This window comes from Schistosoma mansoni, chromosome 1 (assembly GCF_000237925.1).
Source record: "Schistosoma mansoni strain Puerto Rico chromosome 1, complete genome".
Lineage (NCBI taxonomy): Eukaryota > Metazoa > Platyhelminthes > Trematoda > Strigeidida > Schistosomatidae > Schistosoma > Schistosoma mansoni.
In genome coordinates this window covers 41,702,963-41,727,708 of record NC_031495.1, presented here as the reverse complement: position 1 = coordinate 41,727,708, position 24,746 = coordinate 41,702,963, and the positions used below count along the sequence as shown (strand labels likewise).

General features: G+C 30.5%; 1 protein-coding gene across 1 annotated transcript in view; it reads right to left on the bottom strand.

The window, feature by feature from the left end:
- The window catches only part of Smp_144530 (hypothetical protein), a gene marked incomplete at both ends in the record, with an annotated part of 3,952 nt that extends 1,765 nt beyond the window's left edge, over positions 1–2,187 (bottom strand). Inside the window, one exon of the mRNA XM_018794463.1 lies at positions 2,185–2,187. Coding sequence (XP_018648874.1) covers positions 2,185–2,187 — 3 coding nt within the window. The remainder of the gene's footprint in view (positions 1–2,184) is intronic.
- Positions 2,188–24,746: the final 22,559 nt, after the last annotated feature.

The window sequence follows — 24,746 nt, the reverse complement described above, 5'->3', positions numbered from 1 at the left end:
TCCGGTTAGTTTCAAAATGAATTCAAAATAGTTTGCATTATTCGTCAAGATTTTTTATTGAAAATTCATGTATTGATTTTACAATTAATCTGACAGACTTTCTTATTGTTTTAATTCGTATAGAGATTCAATATAGACTCGTAATTTATGCTTATTTAACGTTTATGTATCATGTACTGATATTCTTTTGTGTCGTTAGCATATTGTCTCAAAGTACAATGACCTGTTAGATTAGCGACTTTTTTTTGAGTGTATGATATAGAAAGATTCAAACTGCATTACCTTCAAATGCACATAGTATTGTTTGATTGAATCATCCCATCAAGGGATAGTACTGCAACCCATCCGTCCCCGAGATCCATCTTTGGGCCTCAATGCTTGTGAATTAAAGCTATATCGAGGCAATACGCACAGTATTCACATATGCCAATTAGAGACTGACCAGTTGCAGTCCTAAACATCAATGGGAAGATTCAAACAAACAATACTAAGTGAATTTGAAGTAAATGCAGTTTGAATCTTTCTATATCATACACTCTAAAAAAAGTCGCTAATCTAACAGGTCATTGTACTTTGAGACAATATGCTAACGACACAAAAGAATATCAGTACATGATACATAAACGTTAAATAAGCATAAATTACGAGTCTATATTGAATCTCTATACGAATTAAAACAATAAGAAAGTCTGTCAGATTAATTGTAAAATCAATACATGAATTTTCAATAAAAAATCTTGACGAATAATGCAAACTATTTTGAATTCATTTTGAAACTAACCGGATTCGGTATTTCGTTTAGATTTCACTGTAGTTTACGAACAGTATTGAAACCAATTAAATGATTATTGAAAATCAAGGAATATTGACTAGCCGTTTCATCCTAGTCTATAAAACCATAGTAGTGGTCATGTACTACCGCATAAGAGATTTTATCCAGGACCTTCATGTTTCATGACAAATTAGTCACTCATAAATCACTAAAATAGTGTTAAGCAGTAGACATTTCCAATGCATATGTAATATCACGAATTGACTAAATTTGAAAGTGAGGATCTTTGTATTCCAACCCAGAAGTTTGAACGTAACATTCTAGATGTGAGATCTGTTAGTCCTGGGTTCTATCCATAGTGAGAGCATCCATTTGCTCTGTTGAGAAGTAAAAAAACTGAAATGAGCTTCTTGTCAAATGTTCTATAGTTCTTAATGGTTGTCTAGATATGGCCACTATGTGTCATGAAACTATCTTTCAAAAAACGATTTCCACAGACTTTCGATATTGTCTCATTTTTGCAAGAAAGTACTTGTTCGATGTATGGTTTCATAATAGTATTTGTGATTTGGAAAGCTTATATCTACCATCTTTCAAAAGTTCATTCATAATTACTTAATTTTTAATGAATTGTGTTATTCCACTGCTATTATTTTGACTAAAATTTGATCAGTCTTAGACTAAGTATGTGCATCCATTGTGGAATGCCTCGACATAGCCGTTATGACACAAGTTTATATAGGATAGATTGGATGTGGTTGTCAGTGGTTTCCAGGACACGAGTTTCACCGCACTTCTGATTCGGTAACTGGATGCATTTGCATCTCCGATTTGATGTCCACTCTGGAATTCGAACCTAATACTATTCGCCTCAAACATCATCGCACTATCCACTAAGCTACTGAGTTCCGACGACACGTTTGGGTTTAAAGCGATAGGTATTGCGTTCGAATCCTAGAGTAAATATTAACCTTGGGATGCAAACACACCTGACTGACGTGTCCCAAATGGGACGAAGCGCATATCATAGATTCCACTGCTAGCTATATTCTAACTGTTATATGTACGCTTTATTCATAATAGCCATTATTTAAATGCAAAATAGTTAATTATACAGTTACATAATTTAAATTATGAAAATAGACTGTGTTACAGATTAATCAAAATTACACAAAATCATTGGACAACAAAGGGGATTCATACAACTGTTTTATCTTGGACTAAGATTAAGTAACACTAGGGAATAGTCCAAACCGAGTTAGTTAGTGAATTTGATTATCTTTAGTTTTCGTAATATACATCATACTATTCAATTATTAGTTTCCTTTAAAATAATTCTTATTTTTTATTTTAGTTAAAGTGTATTAACTCCTCGTTATTCATTATCGCCAAGAGTCCTCAATTCTACTTACCATCTTGATTTATTAGAAACTCTAGGAATTCTGACCAGAAATCTAACTAACTCAACTGAAAAACGTCTAGAAGGATGGAAGAGATATACATTATTTTCCGTGTCAAACAATGTGTCATACTTTAAATCATAAGGATCATTCTTGAATTCAACATATTCTGGTTTATAAATCCAATATTATCCATCTATCTGCTTCAAGAGAGATTGAACTTATGACTTTCAGATATCGCAGTAAATACCTTACCTTTTGACCACTAAGTTCGAATTCAGTGGCTTGCGTTTCTAATTTCTGTCAATTTTATATTTTGTTCCCTAATTACGAGTATAATGAAATTTTTCGAGGTAAAATTGTTGAATTGTTAGTTATATTAACATATTATAATTATCATTTTAACGATGAAAACAATCTGATGACTACAGAAACAATGAAATTTTGAAAAAAGTAACTAAACAGTCACACACACATTCATATGCATACACCTATGTCGACAATACATTCAAATATTAGTCACGAAAATATTTTTTCTACCATTAAATGTGGTCTTAATAAGTGGATAATCATGTTTCTACATTCATAACAATAGTAATAGAATAGACCATACAGTCATATATACAAGTATTAGAAACAAAAGCCTACTTATACAAAATAAACATTGTGGTTGATTAGTTTTCATTAAAAAACAAATAAAATAACAACGCCTTCACAACGAAAATATCTTAGATCAACAATAATAACTACTATTACTACTATTAGCACCAATAAAGTAACAACGGACAAAGAACAATAGATTTTATTTACACTTGGCAACAGTAACACATTCCACATTTGTCTTTTCCAAGCATAAAAATTCTATATATGTGTATATATATAAACACGCAAATAAACACATGTTGAAAAGATGAGAAAAAGTTGGAAAAAAATTAACTATTAAGTAATTAAAAGATTTGGTATGCTTCAAATATTTTCTTTTAAAGATTTAATCCTTTTGTTTCTTCTTTTTTTGCCCTTCTTTCTTACATTTAACAAATAATTCTTTCGTTTATTTTGCTTCAATGTTTTTTTTAACCTTTACTTTTTTTGTTGATGGTTACATAATTTTTTGGAGTAAACAAGAGTAAGTAGTTTTGTAAGTAAGAAGCACGAAAAAAGAAACTGAAAGTAATTTTGCAATGTAAAAAAGGAAAAAAACATAGATCAGTCACTGCAAATTACCAAACAACACATTGTTTTCGAATCATTCAGCGCCGTTCTAAATATGACCTTCAAATGAAGTACATTAAACCTTATGTTGGATTTTAAGTAGTGTTTAATGTGTTGAAGTCAATCGGTATGACCAAAGAAACAAAATAGCAAAGTTTTTGACTGGTCGAATCTAATCATAAAACAGTATATGAGTGGATACACTGTTAAAGTACATAGTTAATCAGTCATATCCCAATTTGATCTATGAAACTTGATTACAACAAAAAGAGAATCTGTCAAATGTTTAACATTACAAAGGTGAATTATCCAATAAAGATGCTATTTAGTGTTGTATATGTATCAAGCGTTTACAGCATACATACTCCAGAAAATAAGTTAGTTTTTAGTTAGATTTTATGAGAACTAATTTGTTAACATCAAAACTGCTTTGACAATACACGTTGAATCAAAAGATTAAAATTTAAAAAATGGGGGGAAAATATTTAGAACAATTTTTTCTTTAATTCTTTAGACCACTAAATTATTAATTTGTCATAAAGAATACCCCAAGTTATATCCTTTATGAGTGATTGTTTTAAGAAGAACAAACAATAGTGAATATATCATAGATGTAACGCTAATATAAATCTAATTTTTCGATAACCTATTTAACTAGTCAAATTCATAATTTGATTAGAAAGAAACCAGTTGGAATTACTAAATAAACTTTTGTGAAATCATACTGTTGATAATGTTCATATATGTAGTGAAATACACTTAACAGCCAAAAAAATCAATTCCATGATCAAAATCAGACTTGTTAAGGAGTATCGTCTTTCACAAGACTTAAATGTGAGGTGTACAAGCACCTAATAATAAATGCACACTAAAATATACTGAAATCCAGTCAATATAAACATAAATCGAGAAGAATAAGGAAGGGAAAATAGGTAATTCAAAAGAGCTGAACGTTGGTTTACCGGAATTTTTATCTAAGGCTCTATTTGTAAAACGAAGTTTTATTTTCTCAACCTTAATGTTTGAAATTTCTTATTTTGTTGAAAAGATGATTGTTTTCGCAAATTCTGAAAGCAGTGTCAATAAATGAAATTTATGAGAAAACGTTGAAAATGTATTGAAACATATAAACTTTTATTTCTGGAAGGGAATATATTGATTCATTGATAAAATTCATATTACTGGTCCAAAAAACAATGTCCTCCTGGTTAGTTAGAATGTTAATGTTGGTCATAATATAAGTTAAATTATCTATCATGAATAGTATCGTCCAATTTATCTGAAAGAACAATGGACAATGTTCAGAATAATTTATTATTTCTTCAAGATTTTACTTCCTTTAATGAACAAACAATCTAATTGTAAGCTGGATGGATACTACTAACCTTAACTGAAGTCTCAAAAACTCGCGAGATGAAAATTTCGTCAACGCTAAAAAAATGATCTTGGTAGTTTAATTATCTTATCTTGACAAGAGGCAATGAATTTCAAGTGTGTTTCTAACTTATTGTTTAGATCTACGCTGTCCTGCTTACCAACCTATCCTATGTGACGGATATAAAATAGGCTATATTGATATGTAGAACTTAAGGTATCCTTTAAGATTGAAGGCTCACTATGAATACTGATGATGGTTTGACATTTCTGTGATAGGTTTTACTGTGTATTCATATGCAAAATTGTTTTGCTAGGTGACTGGTTTCACAGATTTTGGTGGTTAACTTCCAGTGTTCCGAATGGTCATTTTCATTGGAGGTTATAATGATTATCTGCATTGCTAATAATAATGAATTTGATAGCCGTGTAAACGGGATACGCCGAAATAAGCCTGTTCATGTTGTGTCTTATTGATTGAAGTGATCATCGTTGGGAAATAATATTTAATATTAGTAAACATGTGATGTTAATGGCTCCCACGGTTCTTGGCATATGTGTGGCTGCACCACAGGACTGGGCTATGCTGTTCAGGTGGTATTAAAGCCTGGACGGTGTCCGTTTATTTGACCAATTTTAAAGCTAATTAGGTCCATTTTTCAGACGTTTGTCACACAAATAATCAATACTAATATATGACTCTTAAATACCAACAAATTTATTTGTTAGTAAAGGAAAATAAACTTCTAAAATGCGACAAATCATTCGGCGCCACTTTCAAACCAACCAGTTTCCTTTGATCAGAGCTGTCAATCAATAGAAGAATATCTATCTAATGACAAGCATTTTGGAACAAAATCTGTTATAGCTATTATTTAAATATTTTTAAGTAACGAATACATATAATGGAATATACAAGTACCAATGGAGCTGCAAACTTTATGTATAAAGACATTGACAACAGGCAAAAAAGGGAACACAGAAGAATGAAGACTAACAATAAAGATGTGAAAAGTATTAACAATAGAGAAAGAAGGAAAGAAGAAAATTTGCACGGAGTAAAAAAGGTTCAGGTGAATTAAAATGACAAATAAAAGGAAACACAACAATTCAAAAAAAGTTCATCCATCTATCTGCATATATTTTTTTTTGATTTTACATTACCTCAATTAAATGTTAAATAGATTGACAAAAGAATTTCAATAGTGTAGAAAGCTTGTAATGATAGAAATATTAGTAATGATATTATTTTGAATAAAGACGCATAGGCGGTAGCCTTCACAAACTAATCATTGTTATGGTGTGTGGGATAATTACTAAATTAAGCCTAAGGGCGAAAACTGTGATGAATTACCATCGTAATAAAAGAAATAAGTTGATCACATTTAGTTTAAAAGTTTACAGTGAAAAGGAATGCGGGTGGTTTTCTATTTTTTTCAAATAAATAAAATTGTCCAATCTTTAAATTTATTCACCTGGTAAATACATATACACTTTTTAAAAAGAAAATTGAACAGATAACTACATGAATGATGTTTTAAGTAAGAATATACTTTTTATTAGTAGAAACTGTATTTTTAACCATTAATAAAAAACCCAATGGACTTTGATTTGAATTGGGAAGAGTCTAATGTAGTGCTTTCAACTCAACCATATAAGATAATTTAAAGAATGAGAATAATCGATAATCCCGTTACTGTTATCCTCAGCACAATTAAACGATAGACAAGATATTTTACTATCTAATCGTTAGAAACTGTTAAACACAATGTATTCCAATAAATTTATAGATCGTCCCAAAGTGTTCATAAATGTAAAATATAATTTAATAGTTGAATTCATGAGTAGATTTAAGCTAGACCACCATTGAAAACCTAGAAACACTGGACGACCATTTCGTCTCAGCACGGGACTCCCCAGCGGTGAGCATCCACGATCCCACAAATGGGACTCGAACCCGAGACCATCAGTCTCGCGTATGAACGCTTAACCTGTAGACCACTGAGCTGGCATCCAACGTTTTAATGTCTGGCTCGAATCAATCCACGATATTGAGTCATCATCCACCATTGTCTTCAGTGAGTAATTGCATCACAACAGACCTGGCTGAACTCCGTTGGTCACGGCTTCTCAATAGAACCCTAGAAAAAACATCATGAAGCCAGTCACAAGTGAGTACATAATGATTATCATCAGAATGAGGGTTTGTGGCGATTGTAGTTATTTGAATGGTTGGGCTCATGAGCAGACTTAAGCTAGACCACCATGTAACAGTGAACGGCCGCGCATTATCGTGGATTGATTAAAGTTAGACATTAGCACCATTGGATGCCGGCCCAGTGATCTACAGGTTAGGCGTTCGTAAACGAGACTGAAGGTCTTGGGTTCGAGTCCCATTTGCGGGATTGTGGATGCGCACTGCTGGGGAGTCCCGTGCTGAGACGAAATGGTCGTCCAGTGTTTCTAGGTTTTCAATGATGGTCTAGCTTAAATCGACTTATGAATCCAACTATTAAATTACTGTAATCTCCATGACCCTCCATTCTGTAAAATATAACTTCAATTAAAATTAATCACTTTATATTTTGAGAAAACATTGATAGTGTGTTCAACAGTGATTGAATTGGAAATGAATTAATGAACTTTTATTAAAAAGGTTTAACTGATGGAGTTCAGTTATGTCAGGAGTGAAGGAATTACATACAAAATCCATTGGATGATTGTTGAGCCATCTCGCTAATCTAAACCATTGGTTGCTATGATGTGCAAAGTCAACACGATCACACTGAAATTTGAATGCCCTAGCTAGAAACTATTGTGAGGTAGTCCCTGTGTACTGTTTAGTATTCCCATGCTAAAAAACAACCTTTCAGGGCTCCTTGGTATTTTCAGTTGATGTCAGGCTGTGGTGAAAATTAATTTCAAGTCATTCAGTCTACCCATCATCTGATATAAAAGCCTAATTTAATTACCAAAGATAATGTATTGATAAAATGTTGTTTAAGTATACTGCGTATTAGAAAGAATCTTTTATTACATATCTAACATACAGATATTCACTAGTGTCTTTTGTACAGTTAGTCTTGGGACTATGTCTTCAAGCCTGAAAGAAAATGTGGAAGTTAAGTACTTTAGTTTGGCTTCTGTAACAGTGAATATATATATAATTATTACTATTAGTATTATAACCTAACTGTCGCATATTGTTTGTAAACAGCTTAATCCCACGACCATATTGTAGTGAACACAAAAATATATGCAAACTGTATTTGACTACTTTGTTTTTTTACCAATTAATAAACTCGATATAATGAACACCTACAATAAGCTGGTCATATAAGTGAACGAGAATATAAGTTAAACAGCTTATGTGGTTGAGAAGTTAATTCTCTGCTAGTAACAGTTGACACAGAAGAACGACTTAATTTTTAAAGTTAATTATGTTCAGATATGTCAAACGATTTATGATATAAGTTTGAATAATGGGAATATTAAACTTATTTGTCAATCTCCCTAGTTAATTTACTACGTTAAAAAAGAACCATTCTCTTATTTAAATGATAATAAAATAACTTATTACAAAACTGTTCTAATATTGAATCCGATGTGTGTTGTTAGAATATTATATGTCATGCTGATATATGATAAGGACTGTCTTGTATGCTTTTTTGTGCAAGCATTCGACAACATCGTCTTTTGTTCACGTTAGATGATTAACAGTAAGCATTTAATCAAAATTTTGTGCTAATTGTTACTTATCAACATTGTGTGTCTGTAAACTGAAGGGAACTTATGTTCTCAAGTATTAAAGTCAAGGAATTTATCATAAATTTGTTTAGCCTCTGTTATCAAGTCACTTAAGTCAGCAGTTACTTCGCAACTCAAACGATAAAGAATTCTTGATTTTGATTGCTACTCAGTAGTTGTATGTCAAACTCATCATTCATCTGAAAGAAGTATACTGTTCATTCAAAGCTTCTATTATTTTGACATATATATCAATAAAAGTCCTTAAAAGTGACCATAAGAATTCACACTTAAATTAGCTAAGTTAATCTTTATACTTAGTAATTGATTTGCTCTTGTATTCATCGTATCATCTCGTCAATGAAAAGAAAAAAAACGCAACAATTTTTAAATGGAATCTTTTACATACATTATAAATTATAACAAAAATATATAAGCAATTAACAAATGAACATTTTCTTTTGTAAAACTGCCACGAAAAAAGAACAATGGAAATGTAGAAGACAACCGTAAAATGAAGTCAGTAGAATAATAACATATGACATATTAAATATAAATAATCATTCTATTCATCATTGCCTGCTGAGTTAATAACTTCAGGCAATAAAAAAGCCAACTTTTTCACTAAATATATTCTGAATCACACTCCAATTCTTGATCAAATTTATATAGAGCTCTCTCTATATATATAAAAGAAGAAATAATTAATCAATGAACATCAGGTGAAATATAACTCAATCTATAAATATATTTCATGGTAATCGAATTCCTGTGGATTGTCTTTTTTTAGTTGGACATCATTTTGATCCATTCAATAACGCCAAAGTTTGTTTAAAATGAATTATACAAAGGATAAATTATTGGAAGCTAAAAATCATTCAAAAGTAAATTAAATTGTAAAGAAGGAGAAATGCTACCTTCACACAATATATATATTGAGTGTGAGCTTCATTTGTTTGTTTGTGGATTCTAATAAATCGGTTAAGATGTATGAAATATTCATACCAGCAAAATAAAACACTTGATCTCATTACTTGGCTCAAAATCAATCACAATAGAACTAAGATATATTCATTATTATTCTATGCCTTTTATATACCAATTACATTCTGAAGTTTACTAACTAATTTTTCTGTTAGTTTTAATGTGCTATCACTGACTTATTTGCTTACTTACGCCTGTTAAACCTCGTGTAGGAACATAGGAGACCTATCACCATTCTCCAATCTATATTATATCCACTTTCAGCGTCTTTTCCTAATTTTCCCTTCAGCTGGAAGCTGATTTGTTCTTTTCCACAGTAGGCTGTTGCTGATGATATCCAGCCAAAGGATATTAAGTATCTCGTGTAGACAACTGTTTACAAATACTTGCACATTTTTGATGATGGTTGTGTTAGTTCTCCACGTTTCGGCTCCGTTTAGCAGGACTGTTTCGATATTCGTATTGAAGATTCTGACTTCGATATTAGTTGACAGTTGTCCGTACGTTCTTCAACTGTAAGAATGCTGCCCTTCGCCTTTACATCGACGACACTGACCAGGTACGTGAATGTTTCCACATCTTACAGATTCTCTCCATCTAATGTAACTTGGTTGGTGTTCTCCATGTTATATTTGAGGATGTCACATTTGCCCTTGTGCATGTTGAGGCCCACTGATGCAGAAGCTTCGTCTACACTGGTTGTCTTGACCTGCATTTCTTGATGCGTATGGGATAGGAGAGTTAGATGATCTGCAAAATTTACATCGTCTAGTTGAACCCAACATGTCCATTGTATACCGTGCTTCCCCTCAGATGTGGAGGTCTTTATAATCCAGTAAATCACCATAAGAAAGAGAAGGGGGGAGAGTAGGCAGCCTTATTTGACTCCGGTCCTCACTTGTAATGCATCTGTCAGCTGTCCTCCATGCACCACTTTTCAGTGTAGTTCGTCGTATGAATTCCGTATAATGTTGACGATCTTCTCAGGTAAACCATAGTGTTGAAAAAGGTTCCATAATGTTCTCCTATCCACAATGTCAAACGCCTTCTCATAGTGAAAGAAGTTGATGTATAGTAACGAATCACGTCCAACTGATTACTCAACAATGATTTGTAGTGTTGCGATCTGGTCTGTACACGACTCTATCATTGAATGATAACAACCAAATGAGCATTTAACATCTATTTATGATAACTAGAAAGTAATTTACATGTTATAACTGTAGAACAATCTTGGAAGAATATAATCAATATACAAACATTAGTAAAGTAAATTATATTCTTATTACTGAGATGAATAAATTGCATACAGATGACAATAAATAACAAAACGAAATTATAAACGGAAACATGGATATATTGTTTATTACAAAACAACTGGTCATTTACAATCGACAAGTTGTGGGTACATTCAGATGATATCGGTACTCATCCTCTGTAATTACTTTTAGGAATTCATTGTTCTTAATGATATTGTCTAGTTGACTTCACTAACAATAAATCTGACCAATTTGTATTCTGTTCATTACACAATTACCATGTTCTCAAACCTACAGCTGATATGTAAAAGAGTTAAATAATTGAACACTCATATCTAGTTCCTTAAACTCAAAAATTATGTGATTATTCAAGTAAAATGAAAGATTACCGTTCATTTCAGTAAGTATATAACTATGACCAGTTAAGTACATAGCAACAATAAAGGAATCAAAATATAGCTTACGGCCAAAAGGATATGAAAATGATATATAACAACTATTTAGATAAGCATATAATCTGTATCACCAGAGATCAGCTTCTCAAATTTTACATTTCCCGTATAGCAACTCTTTTTAACCCATACAACTGAGATGTTTTGTTGAAAAAAATGTTTGAAGATATTTTATAAGATTTATCAATCTTAGTCTTCTACAACGTAGGACCACGCACATATATGCATCGGTCCAAGTTGCCAGACTTCATCAGCACAACAACATGAACACCAAATTCATAGAAGTAGTTGATTCTATCGTGATAATATATAAAAGTGGGATTGCATATAAAAATATAGTACAGGAAGAAAGGAAGATATGAAGCAACTTTAATCTCATAGTTTAAGCGAAGACAGAGAGTGTATACACCTACTCCATTGTGATCGATTCTGAGCCATGTCACACAGAGTCTCCAACCATTCATTACGATAGTTACGCGAACCCCAACCAAGTAGTTTGCATCTACCAACATGGCTCAGACTACAAGTTAGTGACTTCAATGACTGATGGCACGTTTTCGTTTGGCCGCCCTTAACTCTTTTTCAACCAACCGTAATACTAGTCAGCATTGCGCGTCGTGGTAATCGGTGTTCAGGCATACGTAACACATCGTCCAATCATCTCAGTCGATGAAGATTCATCACCTCATCAACTGATTTACCATCATTCTCTGATACTCTACATCTAATCTCACTATTACTTACCCGGTGACCCCAGCAGATGTGAGCAATATTTCTGAGGCATCTGCGGTCAAATACTAGTAACTTACGAGTATCCTCTACTCCTAACGGCCACGTTTCACAGCGGTAAAGTAGAACAGAGCGAACTGCTGTGCACTATACTTGTCCCTTATTTGTTGTAAGATTTATCCCCATAGAAATTAAACTAATTCAACTACGAAACTATGAAATCTGTCTAAAAAAACAAAATAATTATGTAAATATTGTTCTATATAAATAATTCGAATCATTTAAATAAATCAGAAGGGGTTTTTGTGGAGATTTTAGTATTTTTCATAGTTGAAATTATGAGTCAATTGAAGCTAGATCACCATGGAAAACCTGGAAGCACTGGACGGCCGTTTCGTCCTATTATGGGACTCGTCAGCAGTGTGCATCCATGACCCCGCACTCGCGAGGTTCGAACCCAGGATTTACCAGTCTCGCGCCAGAGCACTTAACCGATAGACTGAAGATCAATTAAATAAATCAACATACATAATTTCACTATAAACAATAGAATATAAATGATGAAAATCAGTAAAGTTTCTTTTTTATTATTTTTATGAAGTAATTTCATATAATTATCATTGAGATTTTCATGTAGGTTTGTTCTTTGTTCCTACATCAAAATCACCCACCTGAGCTACAAATCTTCTCCACCATTGAGATTTTCATTTCACTCGTGGTTTATTTTTTCTCTGTTGTCTTTATTGTCGATTTGTTTTTGTTTTTCTAATTGTTACTTCTTTATTCTGCTGTAATTTTTTTTATTATAACAAGATGAGAATTCGTAAGTTGATGTTGTTTTTTCTTTTTCAACAAGATATTCATTTGTTTCTTAATTAAATGAGTTTAATGTCTCATTTTTTTTCTTATTTGATAAATAACATGCCGAGTTTATATATTATACTTATGTTTCCTTGTCTATTTACGTACACAGGTATTTGTTTTCGTTTCTCTTTTTTAAAATTTCTTTTTATCAGTGGCATGTATAATACATAAGGTATATTCACACATACAATGAAAGGAGGGAAATAAAACTATCGTTAACATTTATATGTTCATCTATTTTTTTTTTAAAAAAAAGAAAAGTCTTATTTAATGAGTGAATGTTCAGCATGTTTCATAATCATGAATTTTTCTTAGCAATTACATATATATATTTAACTTACAACATACTGATTATATCATTTACAAGGTTTAATTAGTTAGATAACTTTTAACTAAGAAGTAAAAGAGAGAGAAAAAGGTTGATATTGTTGAGAAATGTCGGTTTCTTTCCATTTTCATGCTTTATTTTTTAATATTGTGAATCGTCGAATTTGTTGTTTTGTTTGATTCCTTCCTACTCTTCGCTTTCTTCGAGCATAGATATGTGTATGTTTATGTGTGTAAACCATCGTCTAATACACGATATTCTCAACTAATAACTAGTTTGTTTCATTTCTTGTATGTTTGTTTTCTTAAAATTTTGTTTGGCACATATTTATTTTGTAGAAACATAATTATCACCGGTCTTTATCAAACTTCTTGTTTGTAAAATTTTATGGGAACATATTTATTCGGTATTGAATATTAGTGATGGTTTGATATTTGTACATAGGAAGAGCATTCTAAATAATAAATTTAGTACAATGTAATCTTACCTATGTATGAATATAAATACTTTTTTGGAAAAGCAACCATCTGACAAAATCCATAGAGGTTGGAGTTCTTACAGAAAAATTCATTCTTATATTGATTTTATTTTTAATTTGTATTCATGAAACAATCTCAGAATAAGATATATATTTGTGAGTAGGACAAACTAACTACACAGCTTACTATATTTGACAAATTATTCTTAAAGAGATTCTGTCTTTGGTCAAAGGGGATTTTTAGAGATTGATTTGATTTGTAGGTTACATTCTTTAAGTATTTATCTCAGTTAGGATGGCACTAAGAACTAGGGGGCACTGTACAGATGGTTATTCCTAGTGTGAAGCTCCTCACCAATGTCTACTCACAATTCAACCATGGATTAAACAAAGAACCTCCGTGTTTCACAGCGAACCGCTGAGGATTCCCACAAAAGAATGAATTAGTTATCTATTTCTCTCCGGTTTTTAATGCCAACTCTGAATAAGATTAATCTGTGACGAATGCAACTGAAATATATTTTCTTGATTGAATGGTTTATAAAAATCATCTCGGTTTGGAGCTATTCAAATCTATTGACGGATACTACCAAAAAAGTAACTGTTTTAAAACAAGGAACCACAGATCTTGACCCAACCATTAGCCAGGAACTCAATGGTCTATGTTGAAATATATATATATATATATATAACTTGACATTATAAGAGATAACTCTTTCATTTCCAATATAGTTAAGATGGAACTATATTGGTCCCTAATAACTTTTGGTATTTAATTATTTTTTCAGCTTAATACAACCTACGATGAAGAACACTTTCAACAAGTTGACTAATTTAAAAAAAGAAATCACTGGGAAAATTTAAGATTTAACATTTTTTCTTTATTTCATTTATTTGTGTTATAATATTATCACTATTTAAGGACATCAGTTAATTGACAATGAATTATTTATTGTCTATACAAATTAAATATAATTAAAGTGAAAAAATATCTTATTAATAAATAATTATACATGTGAATTTCACTTACATAACTTATCCCACAATAGGACGAAACGACTGTCCAGTGCTTCCAGGTTTTCCATGATGCTCTAGTTTCAATTGACTCATGATTTCAACGATGAAAATTATTCATAGAAGATTGTTAAAAATTTTTTACTCACACATAAGAATAACAGATGTAATTCTTTTCCCTCTTTTTTTCCTTTTTTTATAAAACGCCCAAAATTATTTCCTATTCTATGCTATTCAAATGAAGAATATTATCTATGTTAACCTGACTATTATTTATTTTGAAAAAAACAAACAAAAGTAGTTGGGATAAAACTATCTGTTGAAGTAGTTTAGTAGTTATATGGAAAAATTCTCTGAATGAAGATTTAGAAAAGAAAAAAAGAAAAGAAAAGGAAGAAAACTGACCTAATTAATGTCATAGAGAAATCTTAAATAATTATTAGAAAGAATAATTCTTATTTGAGAAATTATATTATGGTTAAGAGATATATAATATTTTGGTTATTAGTGACAGTCATAGATAATAAACGATATGCAAATGTATACATACTTTTTGTTTATTAATGTAATTGTATGTTAGTGTATTCTTTATTGTTTTAACTGACTTATAAACTTCGATAATTTAATGCTGAGAATATTACGTTCTGTAACAACATGTATATATATATATATATATATATATATATATATATATATATATCATGCACAAAAGAATAATAACATAATTGAGGCATAAGGAGTTAATGAAGGGTTATAAATTTTAGAAGCTGACAACCCTTGAGGTAATTTTCATTATGAGGTTAGATTGAATAAAAGTTATTAGAAAGTAATAAACATTGGATAACTGTCCCTCTCCTGTCTTATTTCGTCAGTTTTCACTAGCATATCTTCATAAATGAATGAACTTAGGATCGAATAGAAAGAAAATTCAAACGATGAAATTATTAATATACCATTAAACCATCTATATGACTGTCAACCTGGCTGATTGTAATAGACGATGAGATTTCATTAGGATATTCGAAAAATTCTTTTAAACGATAGTCACAAGTGAGTACACAAAAGGTTTAAATAACGTTGGTATTCCTTATCAGTCTTCTCAAAAGTTTTTGATAGAGTTGTTTCTTTCTAAGGAATGTTTTAAAATCACTAGATGATAGATCTGATTGCCTATTACAGAGAGTTATAAATAGCTAAGTGATTTGGAGATTCGTTAAAAAGTTACTAGCCCAACAACAAAGTGAGCTATGGTGACAAGTTTTTAAGTGAAGAAACTTTGTTACTGGTACAAAGACCACGATTTGATATTAGTTTCTAAAAAAATAACTACCTGAGATTTATACATTTTTCGACTCGAGAAATTACCCGAAAATTAGTCAGTTCTAAGTAGACTCTATAAATCTCACGTATTTTTGTGGGGAAACGAGATAGTTTTCTGATTAGTTAAAAAATATTACATCTGTATTCAACATCATCATGATAAACTTTTAATAGTTGAAAAACCACCAAGAAATTTATAAATAGTATAGACAAGCTTCACTTATTCAACATGTAATCAATCATCCACTTTTTACTATAACCGTATTTTCAGTTTGTTATTGTGGAGAATGTTAATTTTCATTGAAATCATGAATCATTTAGTGTTAGACCACCATTAAAAACCTGGAAACATTGGACGGTCGTTTCGTCATAGTCCTGGTCTCTTCAGCGGTTCGTGTCCACGATCCTGTACGCCGGATTCAAGCCCAGTGTCTTCTGTCTCTTGTCAAAAAGAATATATTACATTAAAAAATCGATCTGTTTTTAGTAAAAACTAAAGATAACTAACTATGATACATAAAATAAACTAGACTTGAATAAAAAAAGAATGAAAGAAAAATAATTGATAAAACTTTGCTAACTTGTTCATCGAAATTATTCTTACCATTATATATATATATATATATATATATATATATATATGATCTCTATCTCCTGCTGTGTATTTTCATAAACGAGCAGCTGGATGTCCAGTTGTTGTTGTTTTTTTTGTTGTGATGAAATTAAACGGAAATGAATTGCCCACTTTTCTTCTACGTTCATATTTATAAATACATAAACATATAATCGGGGGGGGGGAATATATATTTTTTCTCAGCATATGAAAAACTTATTTCCTGAGTATATGTATATAATTTACTAATTTGATAAATCTTCCTTATTTTTATGAAAGAATATTTATTTAAAATTTACTAATTTATATATTAATCTGAGTTTATTATTTATATAAACAAAAAAAGGAACTTATGTAATGAGTATATTGAACTAAATTTGAATAGCACTTCATCTAAATTCAAGGGAATACATATTTATATATTCATTTGTATATAGTTATTTATATAATTAGATTGAGTTAGATTGAGTTAGATAGAGTTTTTATTCAATTCTAATGACATTTGTTTTTAACGTATAGATGTTTAACTCAATCATTTAAGGTATTGAAATGACAAGTACTTTGTTTTTGAAATAGAGGCTACTTGTATAAATGCTTTGGTTTTTTTTTCTATGTTAGTCTCTAAACGATATTAAGTAGTATGTAGAAATAGAAAAAATAGTTGCATGAAGCAAAAAACAATTTACAAGTAGTTAAAGCACTTACATGAATCCAAATAATATTATAAGGACAATTAAGATGGAGTTAAAATGGATTACCAATTGTCTTTATCTATGACAATCCACCTTTTGCAATCTTTGAATGGAATTTTTCACCATGAATGTTTGAACGTCTGAGCATTGACGATGAGAATTATATTATGATAAGTGAAAAATAGTGTTTAAATTTACTTATGTACCTTGACTTTAAACGATACTTTAAACGATAAGTAAATGAAATAATACATGTTACTTATTGGGGAGTAGATAACCATTCATATTGTTATTACATCAGTATAAACTGGAAAAAAAATAGTAAAGAAAGAAGAGAGAAGCACGAAATCAATCAAAGCTCAAATTTTGACATAAATCTTAACTATTCAATAATAAGAATGCATAGTAATTAAAATAATCAGTCAATCAAATATCCTATGAAGGTATATTAAGTTAAGAATGGATTTCTATATTATTGGTCATTGGTATTGAGGTTGCTGTGAAAGCCTCAATTAGGATAAGGGTACATAATACTGAGAAGTTCCTAACAAGGATGCTTCTAAATGATATTAGTCAGTCAGAGATATAAATTAATTTTTTGAAGGAATTGGACAGTTTAGCTGAATAAAAATACTGAATGAACGGTTTTAAAATATTGTACACCTAACTGTAGAATGTCATTAATATTTTCAACCGAAATACATGTTAAACAAATAATAATAATAATAACGGAACGTTTTACGAAAACGACAAATTTAAGATCTTTAAGCATATAAAACTTTTTTTCCAAAATATGACAGACACCTGTAAAATCCATTTCACCTAATACTAATCTATATAAGACAATAAATAAAATATAATTACACCTTGATAATGTTATCAATAATAGTTTTTGTTTTCAAATCAAGAAACCAGATGTAATTTTTGTGATCAAAAATGTACATAAAATGATTTCTGACTAAAATTCTACTCAGCGGATACACATATGTACGTGGCTACTTGGATAAATCTGATCATAAACCTAATAACTTCTATCTGTGTTATTTATTTTTTCTTAAGGTGTGATAAAGTTAGTTCTAATTGTTCTTTCGAAATTTCAGTTTCTTAACAATAAATAAACATGCTGTAGTTATGATTTGTTTAAAGGGAAGAGAGAGAGAGAAAGAGAGAGTTAATACCTGGTCCATATATTCAATTACTATTTTTTTGTTCAAATGATTTGGTTAATTTTATGACATTTTTAAATGTTTAATTAGTAGTACATGTTAATTGTTAGAAAGTTATTTTCACCTATCATGTCCCCTTAATGATATTACCATATTTAAAATAATATAAATCCAGTTCAGTATTAATTAATAGATTTTTGTTTTTGAAAAGGTATATACATAGATAATTTAATATTCCTACATATATTTGACTTTAATAATAGAGGTAAAGCATTCGGCAGTTTATAAAATTGTCATTAATTATTTATTATCTGAAATTTACACAAGTTCAATAGGGGGGGGGGTTAGAATATAATAAAACTTTTATTAATTAAATGATTTTTACATTAATATCAATAGTTTTAAAGATTTCACCAATTTCAAAGATTTTTTTATTACAGGACGAATAAGTTAGAAGAAAAAACTAATTCAGATTAGAGAAAATTGAGTTTCTGCTTGTCGTTGATGTTTGAACATTAAAAAAAATATTAAACAGATTGTTAAGAATCAATCTTCGTTACTTAACAACTTCTTGGGACTTTTTTTATCAATAAAGTCGTTGATGGGTGATTTTTTTCATCGATCTTCTTCATCTGAAGAATTTCTGACGACAAGAATTTTCAAAATTATAAACTCAATATTTTCCTTGTAACCTCATCTTTTACATTTTTTAATGCATAAGATTTTGTGTGGTAGAGTATTGTAAGTTAACTGATAAAATCAAGTTTGTAACCTAATACCAATTTATGTATTCGGCTTTGAACCACCTCTTTTGATGAAAATGTTAGTGATAACCTACTACTAAACATTGAAACAGGTCCACTGAAGAGCTCAAAACCTTTGACGATCGCTTCATAGTATTACAAGTCGTTTTAATTTTTATTGAATTTCCATCTGAGTTTTTCTCTTTATTGACTGATTTTTTTAATATTCTAAATGAACTGGCTGTTGATATTTTACACAATTTATCTTTAGAATTAGTATACATTTGTACCTTAGGTTATCAAGTACCTAAAGAGTCAGAATATGTATTGATATAAACATAAATACGTAGCTAAATAATCAGAAAAATTTATAGTTGATAAATATCTACCTTGAAAAACGGACTCCTACTACCAGTTATATACTTCAATGAAAGATCAAATAAATTAAGGGTTAAATTAATTGCTATCAGGACTAGGAGCTCATCATTTCATTATAAGCTGAATAGTAGAGAGTTTGTTGTAGCGATTTTTCTTAACAGAACAATATAATTCTGTAACAATTTTTTTAATTTTACGTGACTATTTAGTGGACATTGACATTTTACGAAAATCATATAAAAAAAATCTACTCAAATCTCTGAATATATCATTCAGAAATTTGTTTGGTGTACTTAATCCACTTATCATCATTACTATTATTATTATTTTGAATTGCTACTATAAAGTAACTGCAAATAGTTCAACAATGTCTAACTATCTGTTGTTTCTTTATCGTGAACGATAAATAAAAATATTATTCAAATTCTAAGCAAAGATGGATAGTGGCTAACAGTGGACGCTCGTTTCGTCCTATTTGGGACTCGTCAGCTGGATGTACCTGCATCTCAGAGTTGATGTTCACTCTGGGACTCGAGCCCAGTACCGTTTGCTTCAAACGCCATTGGGGGTAACAGGAGTAAGTAAATAAGTAAGAAATGAAAACTAAAGGGATATAATAGGCATATTGATTATTCGTTGGGTAATGATAAATATGATGTTGTCTAGTTAGTAAGTCTCTTCATATTTAGCCGTCAAGTTCCTGTATAGTCACTAGACTATATGACTGTGTAAAGTTGATTGAGATGAAGTTCTTTCCGGTCATTCTTTAATGGGAAGAAGTACTAGTACTTTAGCTCTTTCTGCTTGAAAGCTCAGTAGTATCACCATCAAGAGACTCCGGTTAGAACTCAAGTGAGAGTCAGTTTCTTGGAGATCATGAATAAATCTCGCTTCGAAGTGCCAAGAACTATGAAATTTAGGCCTAGAGCCTACGGACTAATTCCTTCAACCAACTAATATCAGAATAAAAATATGACTGAGCTTTTAAAAACACATGAGATTAATCATATCTTCCAGCATACAGTTACTTTAGTCGGCAATGTTTAATACTCTGAAATATTTGATCTACTATTATTTTGTGATGATGATTGTAGTTGAATGAAACATCATATCGTTAAATCAATGGAACAAATGAAACTTAGGTACATAGATCTACTCAATTAATAACGTAAGACTACTTCATTTCAATCACAGATTATTATTAAACTCATAACCATTACTAATACTTAACCATAAGAATTAATTCAACTGAAAATATTCAAAATGATTATTCGAGTTCTTATCCAAAAATTCTTTCTATTTGTATTTCACACAAGAGGCAAAATAGAGAAAAATGTGTACATAACTGTAACATGGTCAAAAAATAAATTAACATAAAATTGTTTTTTTACTTTTGAATTCCTATCCTTCTTTCTCTCTCTCTCTCTCTCTCTCCTCATTTTTTGTACACTCAATTAAACGGAAATTAAAATCCTATTTCTTTCTCGTCTCTTTCCATTTCGTTCCTTTTTTCACACTTCACTTCTCTGTTGTTTTATTCATACTTCATTTTATTCAATACATTTTTTCCTATGCTCAGCTGTTGCTATTACCTATCCTTCATTGTTTTATCTACCGTTACGTAACGTTTATCAGTATACCTGTAGGTGATAGTTGATGTGATTGTGTTTATATGAATCTGTTCACTTTGTGTCTGCATTTACATTTGTATAAATGATTTTCTTGCAGTGAACGAATTTATACTAAAATAAATCTTCCCTTAGTTGATCTTATTTTGACAATGAATTCATCTCAATTCCTTTTTGTTTGGCTAGGGACACATAAAAAAATAATTTCATTTCGAACAAAAATTGAGTAAACTTATTTCACTGAGAAAATTAGATATTTGTAAATGTATGCTGTAAGACAAACATACACATACATGCAACGTATGATGTAAGATATATTCAAGTCTATATCCGCAGATATAGATTGTTCTAGTGAAATTCACAGAGAAAAAAAGAATATAACAAGGCGCATATATATATATATATATATATATATATATAGTTACAAGTTCCGTTTTGTTCATTTAATACAAAAACCCTGTTGTTCGATGTTCACTCGTGTTTCTGAATATTTCCTTGTTCGAGTTAAAGATATGAATCCTGAAATGTTAGATACATAAGCATTAAGTCTAAAATTCTCATTAACATTTAGCAAAGTAAAAGAGAATATGAATAAATATTGAGCGTTTTTGAATTAATTTCATACACCTACTTTTTAAAATTATAGATAGAATTAATATTAAGGTCAAACTAAGTATCGTCATATGTTAGTTGTGTTGAGGCATTCAAGAGGATGCATTTGAACTATTTGATATTCATGTCTTTGGTCTTAGAGTGTTTACTGATTCTGCAGAGATTTTAAAATACATCGTTCAGCGCCTCGGAAAAGTTACATTTAATAATTAATAGAATTGATTCAGTAATAAAATGTTTAATACAATTCAGTGACTACTCGGTGTACTACTGCTAAACGTTGAGGTCTAATATATGAAGAGTTTAAAATAACTCTATGTAAATTCTTAAGTTTAACGTGTCGTTGATGTGTATTATAATACAATACAATTTTGTACTATAAGATTTTTCTCAATTTACAGAAACGTTTCATCATTTTTGAAACGTATTAGTGCAATATGGAGGGATTTTTGACAAATTTGTAGAGTATTCTTATGCTAAGCACAGTTTTTCTTGTGCTCATTAGTTAAAGAAAAAGATTTAGTGCGAATGTACTTGTTTCCATGGAAGGATTTGGAAATGTTCTCTCTGATTTATTCACCTAAATAAAATGTCATTTGTTGATAGTCTTAAAAACTGATGATAAAGTTAAGAGAAATTCTCGACTTAACTACTTTTTCCAAATGCATGAAGCTTTGTAAATCTCTTTCCAACTTATTTATTGGTAAATGGATAATTCTCCAAGTGAGAAACTATGTAAAATAAGTGGAGAACATTTAGACAGTACAGTAAACTCGAAGAGTATATGTTTTGAGGAATTCAGGAAAGAGACTGATATAAAATAGAAAAAAAATTAACAGTTTACTAAATATTAAAAACGGTTTATGGATAGTTGACCAATTCCAACAAAATCTCAGGCCACTTATAACCAGACACCAAATGGAACATGCTAATGAATCATATGGATGGTGCATTACTACGTTGAAAAAGGTTTTGAAAATCAAGTCACATTGATTTTTAAACTGATGACGATTGTTTACTGCTCCTGTTACTTCATGTTGACGATAAACACTTATCTGTTAGGCGGTTGGAGGTAGTTTCCAAGATACCACAGATATATGTTTAGTAATCATGAAGATTCATCCCCTCAGAACGGTATACCTGAGATCTTGAGATAACTGATGCTTACAATTAAATTCGAACAGGTATTATTCAGCTCCATATTTTGAGACACCACCAATGAGTTATTAACTTGTCCGTGAAACTTTAAATACTGTATATCTAAACAAAAAACACTATATTTATGAAAAACCAAAAGAATAATTTAGAAGATTTTTGACAATAGATATAGGTAATGAACGTTTTATCAAGCAGTATTTCACAAGTATATTCAAAACATTGAAATCAGATTACTCAATTTGTAGTGCAAACAAATTGTCATATACTTTTCAATTATTAACTACATGTTGGAGATCCAACCAAGTTGTGAATACGTATAAAATAAATAATATTCAAATGATATTTTATTTTTTTATTATTTAAATTGAAGCTTTGAAAAGAAAGTTTCATTCTCTTGGTACTTGTACCAAAACTCAATGTTTGAAACTTCAGCTTTATACGTAGAATAGTAATTCGTTAACAAAGTTCATTAGACTGACTTATTATTTGATCCATAAAGTAATAAAACAATCTTTCAAACCTCAGATGATCATAATTGAGGCACGAAGAGTTCAAAAGATCCAGATATCTTAATCATGTACTAATTCAAACAATATTTTCGAATAACAACAATTAAGTGGTACATTACTGCTAGGAGTTTTAAATGAAACATAAAAATATTTGTTAGGTGAATGTATACAATAGTAACTTGTAACTAATAATTGGGTTAAATTTTTGTGATATATGTTAGAAAAAGTTTGACTATTATTGGTAGTAGTACTGTTACTATTATTGATAAAGCTAATACTCATCAAGACCACAGTGAAAAGTGGCTTTGTCTATTTATTAAAACTTAGCTGCTGTTTCGGAATAAACTACTCATGTTTTGCAATTATTCAAATTTCAATCTACCAAAGTATTATGATCGTAAAATATACCTGTAATTCAGTTAGCCAAGTTCAATAAAAGTGTATGATATCTAAATAACTTCGTCAGTGGACGAAAATCTTTGATTAGTTATGCTTTCGAAACAATCCACAATTGTATTGTTACCTTTTGACATAGTCACCTGCCTAGTAAAGAATAAAATTTACTGAATTTACAAGAACTTTCTACTGGTTAAGTGGCAGTCTATAAACATGAACTGAATCAAAGCGGAAGGTGTGATAATCATAATTTAATAGCGTGTAATCATGTGACTAGTGGAGCTCAGCCTGGTCTGTTGTGAGATAGTAACTCACTGAAGACGATGGTGGATGGTGGCTCATTTTCGTGGATTGGTTGACGTTAGGCATTACCATTGTTGGATACCGGCTCAGTGGTCTACAGGTTAAGCGCCCACGCGCGAGACTGGAAATCTTGGGTACGAGTCCCGCGTGCGGGATTGTGGATGCGCACTATTGAGAAGTCCCTTGCTGGGACAAAACGGTCTTCCAGTGTTTCCAGGTTTTCCATGGTGATCTGGCTTCAAGTGACTCACCAATTCAACAATTAAAAATACAATTAACTTCATACATAATAAAAGTACAAGTACTCAACAATAAAAAAAGCTCACAGTAAGCGCTATTAGGAAGTTGGTATAGAGTTTGAAAAATTTATGAAGAAAATTCAAAGGTTAAATTCAATTGAATATCCTCCATTATTTGAAATTAAATTTGTTTATCACCTGATCTCAGATCAGTGATCTGGAGGCTAAACATTCGCTTTTAAAACCGAAGGTTTTAGGTTTGAATCCCAATTGAACAATCCTAGATACACACTGCTGAGAGGTCCTATGCTAGAACAAAACGGTCATCTAGTGCTTCCAGGTTTTCAATAGTTGTCCAACTTAGATCAATTTGGGA